Consider the following 12,274-nt stretch of genomic DNA (forward strand, 5'->3'; position numbering starts at 1 on the left):
AAACACATACTTCAAATTCAGAAACATTTTATATGTAAAGAGTACTAAATAAGCACATATTTGGAACAATCATGTCATTCATTGAGTTTCAGTGAAAATATTGATATATTTCGTGCTGCCTCTGTAAGCCAGTCACGGGGCGCCACGGTGCGCACTTTGGAAACCAGTGCTGTAGGGTATGCAAAATGCAAATTGACATTTCTGCGGAGTCCAAATAACCTTCAAATTATACAAAATTTGTTGTTCTTTACTGAATTATGTGGCAAAAAAGGAATTTGCGATTAAATAACAACCTTTTTTGACATTGTGAATAAAGCAGAACTGGCAAATTGCTACATTATTGAGGTTCTGGTGTCAGCAGAAATAAATTTTTAAAAATGGTATCTGTTTGGCCAACACTACCAATTAATTGATGGATTCTGTTTCTTTCTATGCAGCATCCTTTCCAATCAACTTAATAAAAGCAATCAGCATTATATATTAGAGGCCATTAAACAAAGAAAATGAGTAAATATTTCAGTCGTGCTCACCACTAGATATTAGCTAATATATATATTGAATTTGTACTGTGTATGCTGTAAATATTATACTGAGAATAAATGCTTGTCATTTTCAGAGATATCATTCAGAGTGTGGCAATGTGGAGGAAGCCTCGAAATAATTCCTTGCAGTCGTGTGGGCCACGTGTTCAGAAAGCAGCATCCATACTCGTTTCCAGGAGGAAGCGGTAATGTGTTTGCCCGCAACACTCGTCGAGCGGCAGAAGTGTGGATGGACGATTACAAACAATACTATTATGCTGCAGTTCCTCTTGCCAGGAATGTTCCATTTGGAAAGTAAGTTTAATTCTGTTTTGTTTCTCGAGTTTAAATTGCTTGTGGTAAAGCTTGATTCAATGGTACTCAGAGCACTGCAAGAAATGTATATATTCTTTTAGAAGCAGCAAGTATACATTTATATGGATCAATTCTCAATCAAAGCATCCCTGCTGAAAATTCTGTCTACTGTTTTCAATAGATCTATAGGTGTTTTGAAACACCCACTGTTCATGTTTTCTACTGTTTTAGTAGCCTAACTGTGTCTACTGTTTTCAGTAGCTGAACTGTACTGTTAATGGTTTCTACTGTTTTTGGTCCAACAGTCTTAAGTAGCTAAGTACTGTTAATGTTTTCATGAACATAATTGTACAACCGACATTTTTATTGTGTTGAGTTAAGTTTTCATTAACATAATTGTACAACCAACGTTTTTATTGTGTTCAGTATATTGCTACATGAAAACAGTACTATTATCAGTAATGAAAAATTTCTTATCTACAAAACTAAAAATGGGATGGAAAATCATATAAAACTACTAAAATATTTTTATGATAAAGCATGAACAATTTGCAACTTTTACACAACAAAAAAATCAAATTTGGACATAAATGGATATATTGTTCTTCCTATATTCACACATAAACAGCAAAAGATTAGTTTAAACAAAGACCTGATGCTCAGTGCTTGAAAAAACAAAACAAGCAAACACTGTTGACTACGTTGATCAAAAGAAGGCTCCTTTCTGGAACTGCATTACACAGATATAATAATAACCATGGAAATTCCGTGCTGAAAAAAAAATCAACTGATATGATCATGTATTCAAACTACTAGCTGCTTTAAGGTTGAATTATTTCTTAAGAAAGTGTTGTAGTAATTTATTCATTAAGCTATATCTGACTTCAGTAGTATTCATTAGAAAAACAGTAGAAATTCAGTTCATGTACTGTTTTTCCAATGTGCTTCAAAATCAGTGAAAATATGGTGTCAAGAATTAATTTGTCTATTCTTGGAGTCAATAAATGCTTATATAAATGCTAGCAAGTTTATGCATTATTATTCACATTTTTTTTCAGTACAGTGGCCCACTGTAGAGTGCAGTAGCTGTACGTAGATCTACAATAGGATTTCAGTATCATAGTACACAGTAGAAGACATTTGAAAACAGTAGATTTGTCTACTGTAAACCATAGAAATTTCCAGCAGCTCAGTATGTTGAATGATTGACTCGTGATTCAGTCTCTGAGCAACAGTCTGGGAATGGGTGTTTTGGGAGTCAAACCACATAGTACATCATACACCAAAATACAAATAAGAAAGATAAGCTAATTAAACTAGTCGGCTCATATCCGACATATGAATGTTATAATAAACCCTTCTCTTTCTAATGCTTACAAGCCCTAAAAAAATAATATTCCTACCTTGATGTTGGATTAAGATATCATGAATTTTTATGGCTGCCTGATTGGTGGGGAGTTTTTGATATGTTGGAGACGTGTATCTGCAATATAGCAAAATGGCATTCGGAAAGATGTGCAACGATGGGAAACAAATAAACATTACAATCAATGTTTAATATTTTATTGGGTGTTCCTACATTTACAATCTTTATGCTTAGTTGCAAAACTTAAAATGTGAAACATGTATGCTAAGAAATATATTTAAAAACTTTTTATTTTTCCGGAGTTATTCAAAGAAATTAAGAACAAAAATAAGTTTGTAACCAAACTGTCGAGCACAATTTTGGAGTTTTGTTGTAAATCCTGAGAGTTTCTAGTGAGAAGGATGTGTCTGCATAGCCCGACACCGTTTCTTGATGTCTGGTTGGGCACTTGAAGGTTTCAAGTGGATATTCATCTCAAAATTTAATCTACTCAGTACTGTTTCCACTCGTACCCGTGACGTTTTTACACTTTAAGGGCATGAGGGAAGAATTTTCCACGTGGTAATCCTCTCTGTGGCGGCTGGGGCACTGTTGCCAACTTAGCTCTTATTGAGCCAGGTCTGGCCCTTTTGTGCATTTGTTTGGGTGTGAACTGGGGTGCACATCATCCTGCGCCATTATGGTGCCATCACTGACTCCAGCTTACATAGACAACTTTTGGCATAAGTATACATTTTGCACGTGATATTGTTATATTTGCTGCATCACTTCACTCCTTCTTACCTCCCCAGCTACTTTTCTTTATAGCGCCTTTGCTGACGTGAAGAGGGCGTAAGATTGTTATCCAGGAATACCTTATTTTCGATTTCATAGGACCATCGGTGGATTATTGAGATGGGTGATTCCACCGGATCTACACGGTGAAAACTAAGAATAAATTACCATCACTCTAAAGCTGACGGTATTAACAGCGCTCCCCTCCCCACCCACACCCCCACTCATTTGACACCTAAATTTACCCTAGGAGGCCATTTATCCAGTTTCATAAATCTAGCCCCTTGATAGTTTTTGCTCCGTTTACGGTGAAATTCAGCTCTTTTATGCTCATCTGGTTTGGCAACACTGCCAGGATGGCCATAGAAGGCAAGGAGAAATGCATTGCGCTTATGGAAGTATTATTTTATTTGTTCTCTTGGGAATATCAAACTTCTGATGATATAGAAAAAGATATCAACGGAAAAGGGGCAGACTGAAGTAGTAATTGACAGGCAGAAAAGTCAAAACTTCCATTTGATTAGCCATAACTTGAAGTTGATTCCCCATAAGGAATACATGTATTTCTGAAAATTCTTATTCATCATGTTTTTCAAACATCGTATCTAGCTTAATAATCAACGTTTAAAAACAATTTCACTTGCAACATGTGGAGAAATTCTAACTCTTTTCAACACCAGCTTTTTTCCTCAGTAGCATTGCCCATTTGGACGATATTGAAATAAATACACAACTGGTGCAAAATTGTCACCCTTCCCCTTAACAAATGTTTGTGGGTTTTTTAGTTGAAGAATGAAATGGGTAGAGATTTTGAACGGGTATGTTATTTCAAAACATATGAAATGAAGACTGTCAGTGACAAATCAGCCTTATTTTCCTGTTGAGCATTAAAGCTAAGAAGTCTGGAACAATGAAGTCTACTCTACACACCTGCAGCAAGAAATGTTGAGTGTTTGTATTCTCGACATTTCTCCTTCCAAGCTGATCACATACTCCCTTCAAGTCATTCATGTACCCCTGGGAGTATGCATACCACAGTTTGGAAACCACTGTTCTAGTGTTGTAAGTATGTTAGTATGAAAGGATCAAATATTTATACATTGTTTTGTTTCTCCAAACTAATTATCATTCATTTAAATTTTTATATATATGAGGCTCAGTCAATAAATAATGAGGCAGAGGATATTACACCAAAACTGATAGTTAGAAATGGGTTGACGGGCCTGAAATGGAGGTGCTGGTGTGATGAAACTGATTCACATGCATTCTCGCGCTAGATGGCGTTACGTGTCTGGCAAGGTATGCGCAAAGGCTGCTAACCGAGCAGCGGCTGTGTCCAGTCATTCCGTGTTTGACTGTGATGCATAATGGAGGCATCGAAAGAGGAATAGCAGGGTGTTGTGCACTTATTGACAGCGGAAGGTGTAGGGGGTCGTGAAATCCATCGACGAATGGAAAGGATATATGGGGTCACTGTATATTCCGGGCAAGAGTGCAGGAGTGGAACAAACGCTTTCGCGAAGGACGCATGTCGCTCGGGGACGACACGTGGAGTGGAGCACCAAAGCATGTCACAGATCAGCATGTTGCGCAGGTGGATGAGCTCATCAAGACAGACTGTCGTGGGAAGTCCTGAGTCCCCCCCTCCCCCTTAGTCCAGATCTGTCCCCGTGTGACTTCCACATCTTCGGTGAGCTCAAAAATCGAGCTATGACATCAAGGAGTACGTGTACAATTAGTTCCAACAGCAGCCAAAGGAGTTCTACGAGCATGCAATTTTGCGACTAGTGTCACAATGGGATAAATGCCCAAACAGTGGCAGACAATACTTCTGAGGTTCGTTACGTAAGTACTGTGAAATATCATCTGCCTCATTATTTATTGACTGAGCCTAATATTATAAATATATATTATTTTTATTATAATATATACATTTATATTGATGAAAATTAAGTTCTTAACATGTTTTCTGCCACCTAAAAATATATATTGATCCCAAGCTGGCTAATATTGTTACATGATTCTGCTTAGTAATAGCAAGATGAAATACATTGTTGTACAATGCACACTGAAGGGTGTAGTGTGGAGGTCAGGATCCCCCTTGTCCCATTTGGACCTAATTTTCTTGAAGGAAATAGGCCAGTATAATTATTTTGGACCATTTTCTGCCCACATGGCATCCAAAATGCTTTTCCAGCATCTAGCTACTCCTCAAAAACTTCTGGTTGTCTCTATATTGTTGTACATAAAGTATTTTGTAAAACTACAATTTTCATGTAAATTTTACATCGATGGAAATGTGTATCACCAGCATCTAAATATTTGTTAACCTGTTCTGCTTGATGCACAAATGTTATATTGATGCTGATGCTTTTATATTACTAACAATGTTGATGTTTTGACAGGATTGTGCTTCTTTCCTCTGTTTTGTTGGTTGTGATTAAAATTACAAAAACATATGCTACACATTCATAAGAAAGCAATATTCTGAACTGAAATTTATAAAACAGGAAAAACATTTTTTGCAGTCACCACATGAGACGTGTGTATCAAAATGGGTAACAACATTGTACTTCCAGTCAGCAATGCAAGAAAATATTTTAAAAAAGCATAAAAGAGAAACAAGCTATTTCATTACTTCCAACAACTTTTCTGTAATGTATCATGAAGAACTGAAATGGCTGTTGCACAGTGCCATGGCTGGGCAAGCATTTGGAAGGGATATGGAAGTTCAATGCATTTATACATCACCTTCAGCAAATGCATTAAGTGGTTCTGTATATGTGGGTTCTGTTAACAACATATCTTAACTTGCATACATACTTAAACTTTTCATGCATGTTCACAATAATATATTTTTAATGAGTTTACAAGGCTCATTCAATATATAACAGGAAATATAAACAATATATGTTACAAGCACCAAAAGAACTACGGTATTTCAATGTAGTATCCCCTAGTTCAATACACCTACACCAGCACTTGATAAGGGCACTGATTCCACAGGGGGGAAAATCTTTTTTGATGCGTGCGTAACCACTCGTACACCGCTGACTTGACTTCGTCGTCATTCTGGAACCTCGATCCACTTAGTCCAACTTTCAGTGGGCCAAAGGTGTGGAAATCGGAAGGTGCGAGATTGGGTGAATATGGAGGGTGGGGTAAGCACTGAAACTTTAGGTCCTGGATGGTAGACAATGTGACATTGGCAGTGAGTGGTCTCGTATTGTCATGGAGCAAAAGCACACCAGTGGATACCAGACCATGTCGTCTCTGAAGAATGGCTGGTTTGTAATAGGTGGTACTGTCTACATTATGAGCTCTGGGCATGTAATGTTCAAGAATTGGCCACTTTGTGTCCCAAAACAAAGTTAACATGACCATTCCGGCACTCAGTTGAGCACGTGCCTTCTTTGGTCTGGGAAATGAAGGATGTCACTATTGTATCGTTGTCTTCTCAGCCCACTCGTACACTTGTGATCGACTTATACAGTTGTCTCCATACTGAACTGTCATGCAGCGATGAATTTCTATCGGTTTCATGCCTTCACTCAACAAAAATCTCACGACACTTTGCTGTTCCAGTTTGGAGCACTCCTGTAAGGGTGCCGCCATCTTGTGTAACTGTTTCAAAGCATGCTATGCACGAGGCAGATGTGCCAGCCCCAGCTATGAATAGCTTACAGATGCCTTCACAAAATAACAGACATATAACAATCACGGTCTTATTTTAGATTTTTTATACTACCATTCTGGTTATTTATTGAATGTGCCTTGTATTTTATTTTTCAGTATTCAAAGCAGAATGGAACTAAAGGAAAAGCTAAAGTGCAAACCCTTTAAATGGTACTTGGAAAATGTGTATCCGGAACTGAGGATCCCAGATTCAATGGATGTGGCATTTGGCTCTGTACAGCAAGGGGTAATGTGTATGGACACAATGGGCCATCTCATAGATGGAACAATAGGTTTATACACTTGCCACAATAGTGGAGGAAATCAGGTAAATGTCTAATGTAAAGTATTGTGAATTATGATATGAACATAAGCTTGTGGAACTTGTGGTTTAAAATTTCATCATTTTTTTCTTTACAACTAGCATGAAATTCTTGTTATTACTTTAAACAAGAACTCAATTTTAACCATTTTTGTACAAATGCTTCTTTTTACAAGAGTTCAGGTTATTCGTACAAGTAAGTTAAGAATTTATGACATACATAAGTTGTGCCTGCAAAATATAACTATCATAAATAAATTTATAACTGCATTTACTATGTAACTATGATATTCTCCATAGGTACTACTCACAAGCTGACAGTTCAATGGCATTTGAACAAACAGATCAATGAGTATAATTATATTGTTGTAACTTGATAGGTTTTAAGAAAACAAATTTCATCTTTGTGTTAGTAGTTGTTTCTGAGTAATCAGTAGGTATCAGATAGGCGATAGAAAATTCACATGAATAACTTTTATCCCAGAAAAAACTTGCCATCACTTTACCTGCAGACACAATTACTCGGAAATTTTTCTGATTGTGGTGAGTCAAGGATGTATTTAGGGGAAGGGGTCCAGACTCCCCTCCCCCCATCCCCCCCGATAGATTTATCAAGTACTAATTAAAATTAAATAATGAAAAATTTATTCGTTTAGTCGTTGTTATATAAATTCCTCTGAACTTATTGTAAGACAAGGATTATATTGGGATCATACGGCTTTGAAGGACATGAAGGATGTATTTCGGGGTCCCTCCCCCCACCCGATAGACTTATTAAGTACGAAAATTAAATAATGAAAACATACTCGTTTAGCATTTGTTGTATAATTTCCTCAGAACTTATTGGAAGACAAGGATTATATTGGGATCATATGGCTTTGAAGGACAGGAAGTACGTATTTCAGGGGTCCGGACCCCCCCCCCTTTCAATAGACTTATTAAGTATGAAAATTAAATAATGAAATATACTCGTTTAGCATTTGTTGTATAATTTCCTCTGAACTTATTGGAAGACAAGGATTATATTGGGATCATACGGCTTTGAAGGACAGGATGGATATATTTAGGGGGTCCAGGGGTCCGGACTCCCCGAAAGGCTTACCAAGTACTAAAATTAAGTAATGAAAATATTAGCATTTGTTGCATAATCGATGGTTATTAATTTCCTCTGAGTGTTGTAGAAGGCAAGGATTATGTTAGGCTTTGAATTACATTACAAAGAAGATTTATGTACACTACTACTCAAAATAATATGCATAAAATTTTAATCAGAAACTTACTTTTGTCCAACTACATGTAACATCATTTTTCTTATTCGATAAATATTCAATTATTTATTTGACATTAATTTCATTGCCAGGGCACTTGCTTTTATGTAAGTTATTCCGATCATAACTACAGGTAAGCTATGTAATGAATATGTGCTGTTATATGTCTATTCTTATACAGTCTTTTTACCTAATCGTGTGATAATAATATAATTTTAATTTATGTTTTGTAATTTGATTTAATATAATTCTTTTAAATTAAACATTATTATTATTATATTATTATTACTATTATTATTATTATTCCTGAGACACTTGGTTTGGACCCCTCCCCCTACCCTGAAACATATTTCTAGATACGTGCCTGTGGTGAGTCCATATGCTTCCACTGCTTTGATGCTTGTTTTGATTCCGGAGTGAAATTATGTACCCAGGTTTCATCACATGTAATGATGTGAGCCAGAAAATCCTGGCCTTCCCTGTTAAAATGCTCCTTCAACTCAGTGCAGACTTCAATTGTGTGCTGGTAAAAAGCTGAAAGCTGTCTTGGTATCCAGCGTGTGCCAACTATTCGAAAATGAAAATGTTCATGAATTATCGATCACATTCACAGTTTCCACAGAAACATTCGTCTCTTGTGCAATTTCACAACAGGTTATGCATCGATTATCCAGGATAAGACATTCCACACACTGAATGTTCACAGGGATACATGTGCACTGCCTATCATTAATAGGACACACTCCATTAGTACTGCATATAGTACCACCATGCCAGCATACATTGGTATACATGCAAAATTAAAAGTCCCAGTTTGACTTGAATGCCCTTGTATCTTGATGTCATCATGCAGTGCACTTTTGGTAGAAACAGCACGTAGTCCAGCAAACAGATCCATGGGTCTTAAGGAAAGTGCATGAGGAGTTTTCTATAGCAAGAAAATTTACGATATTTAATATGTACTGGAAGGCCACAATTAATGTTGCTCTACTCAGAGGCCTCTGGAGCCCATTCAAAGCATCGAGACTATGGATAAGCGAATGCTAATGAGAAAAAAAAGTAGTTCAAATTTTCACCACCAGGTTGAAATGTGGTGCTGAAATAAAAATTATTTTCCACTTCAAGCATTGATTAGTACAACATATAAGTATTCAGAATATATTTACACAAAATATTGCAAATCAGAAATTTGCGCTGTGATTTCTGACTTATGAAATATATGTTGAAATGCTATTATTTGATGTATTTTTTTGTTCACATTTATTGTACTTGTAAATATATAGCATGTTGTACTTGCCTACAGACAAATTATTTAATTTGCATAGTTTACAGTACAAACAAAAACATGTTTTTTCCTTGTAACCCCCACAGTCATTAATCAGGAATTGAACCTGGGGTCCATTGATGACAAGGTGACAACATTAGTCATTAAGAATGCCTGGTGGGCTTCTGCGTAGCCAAATGGTTAACTCTCTTGCCTTTGGTGAGAGAAGTCCCAGGTTCGATTCCCAATGGGGCCCCAAAAATGTTGGTGTTTGTCCAGCATCATGAAGGGGGGAGCTCCTTCAAAATAAGAAATAGCAGGTTCAAGTTTCAAATGCAAGAAAACAGCGGTGATGAAACGTGATGCACTGTCCACGTGTCACTGAATGAAAAGTTGCTTGACAGGCACTGGCTGTCAGAGGGCTGTTTCGCCATAGAGTGCCTGATGAAGGTGGGATTTCCCATGAAATGTAGGGAATCCTTAATAATGGAGCTTCACTCTCTGAGAAATTTCTGTTCCCATCCTTATTTATTGTACAGACAGAAGACCTTAAACCTTCTGTAACAGAGTGGCTACTCACCAGGAATTCCTTGATTTCTGCATGAATTATTGGCTCGGGGAATTATATGTGAATTCTGCGTGAATTTTTCTCCATAGACGTGAAATATTGCAACTTTTATTAATCCAAATCCCATTGAATTTGTACATATTTAAAATGCCCTGAGGGAAGTTTCTCTCAGTTTAGCTTTTTATCGAGGAAGCAAGAGAAAGCTGCATGGAAAGTAAAACAGAATTCTCTCAATCCGTTTACTTTGTTTGTGTCCTTTGCAGAACAATCTAAAGACAGACGGAAGATTATTACAAGATAAGATATCTTGAAGTTGATTAGTTAAATTGAGTTTGAAATTCTTATACAATTCGTAGATTAGTATATCTTGTAACATTTGTGGCTTGTGTTTGTAGATGTATTTCGAGTCTTGAGTAAATGATAAATTTAAACTCTCGCACCTTAAATTAAATATTTTAAATATGTACACAGTTTAATTGAATTGAATTAGATTTTCTGGATACATTGGAATCACATGGAACCTTTATATTGTTAATATTTTTGTGTGTGTGTATGTTGGGGGGTGGGGGAGGTTGTAATACGCAAGGTTGAAATAGGGTCAATCCATATGAAGTCATACAACCTGGTTGCTTGACCATTTTTAAAAGAGTTTATTTTTTGTGTGGTGTGAGCCTCGTATGTTGACAGTTCAGAACCACTGTTATTTTATTTTTACTATCAAGATGGCGGACATTTTTTTATCATGGTGCGCGTCATTTTCTCGCACGCCCTCGTATATATACTTTATTGTAGATCCATTTCAGGATTGTAATGTTGTTGATTGACATTCCAAATTACAATTTGCAGAATTTTAACACAAAATGTTAATAAGAAATGAAATTAGGCATGCCATATTTAATGCAAAATATTGAATTTTTCACGAGTTTTGTATCTCTTAAACCAATTAAATCTCAAACTCAAAATTTTTACTGAAGTTACTTATCATGGAGTACTGTATTGTGTACAAATTTCAGATTTTTAAACAACTGCCCACCAGAGATATTTAATCCTGAACTTGGATTTTTTTTAACAAAAAGTACATGTTTATGACCCTGTAGAAAATAAAGGATTAAAGTCTCAAGCTTCAAATAATTTTGGCACACACTATTGGTACACAGGTACTTGCACAAAAAAATTCAAGTGTCAAACAAACTGCCTTCCCCCCCCCCAAAATGTCCGAAAATGTCATTTTGAGCGATTAAAATAGACAATTTTAACCTTAAAATTTATTATGAAGGAATAATATTTAGAAAATTACACAGAAATATAATTGTAGCCTATAATGTGCTTAACATCACAGATTTTGTCTCATTGTCGTAGGACTTACCAGAGCTGAGAAAGAAAAGTTGGCGCTGATGCTTACGAATGGAGAAAATGATGCGCGCCATGATAAAAAAATGTCCGCCATCTTCAAATCGGTGATAGTAAAAATAAAATAACAGTGGTTCTGAACTGTCAACATGCAAGGCTCACACCACACAAAAAATAAATTCTTTTAAAAATGGTCAAGCAACCAGGTTGTATGACTTCATATGGATTGACCCAATAGAGAAAACATCTGCATGTACCCTTGAATTTTTGGAAAGTTCGCCTTTAAAACTGGGTATTTTACTTGAATTTTATCATGGTCCTAGAGTGCCCACCCTGTATAATTATAATATATATTCATTTTTGCCAGAATGTTTGTTTTCCAAGATAGGGTTTAGTTGTAGTTGAGCTTCCTTTTCAGTAAGTCCCTAAGAAGTGACTGTCATTTATTTACACACTGTATATGATTTTTTTTTCTATCCTAGTATTTACATTTTATGTGCTTTCAGGAATGGGCCTTCACCCAAGATGGACTCATTAAACATCATGACATGTGCCTCACAGTGATTAAACCAGCTTCTGGTTCATCCCTAAAACTACGGCTGTGCAATAATTCAATAAATCAGGTAAGAATCAGGTGCATGTTAGTTAAATAAATCTGTTACCCAGGGGTTGCCCATAGGTACTTGAGGCTTGATGAACCCCAGGGTGTGCTGGCCACTAGGTGGCTGCTAAAGATTTGGATGGCTACTTTTAAAAAATATATATATATATTTTGATAATCACATTATTGTTATGTAATAAAAACAAGGATTTATTTATTTCGACAATAGTTAAAAGAAGCCAGAGAGTGA

At 36.2% G+C, this 12,274-nt stretch overlaps 1 protein-coding gene across 1 annotated transcript in view; it reads left to right on the plus strand.

Annotated features, from left to right (window-relative positions):
- The window catches only part of Pgant2 (polypeptide N-acetylgalactosaminyltransferase 2), a 521,273-nt gene that overhangs the window by 496,513 nt on the left and 12,486 nt on the right, over positions 1 to 12,274 (plus strand). The window contains exons 9-11 of the mRNA XM_083125241.1: positions 617 to 836; positions 6,769 to 6,979; positions 11,930 to 12,046. Coding sequence (XP_082981367.1) covers positions 617 to 836; positions 6,769 to 6,979; positions 11,930 to 12,046 — 548 coding nt within the window. The remainder of the gene's footprint in view (positions 1 to 616; positions 837 to 6,768; positions 6,980 to 11,929; positions 12,047 to 12,274) is intronic.

The sequence above is a fragment of the Lepisma saccharinum genome, chromosome 7, assembly GCF_977018435.1.
Source record: "Lepisma saccharinum chromosome 7, izLepSacc3.1, whole genome shotgun sequence".
Classification (NCBI taxonomy): domain Eukaryota; kingdom Metazoa; phylum Arthropoda; class Insecta; order Zygentoma; family Lepismatidae; genus Lepisma; species Lepisma saccharinum.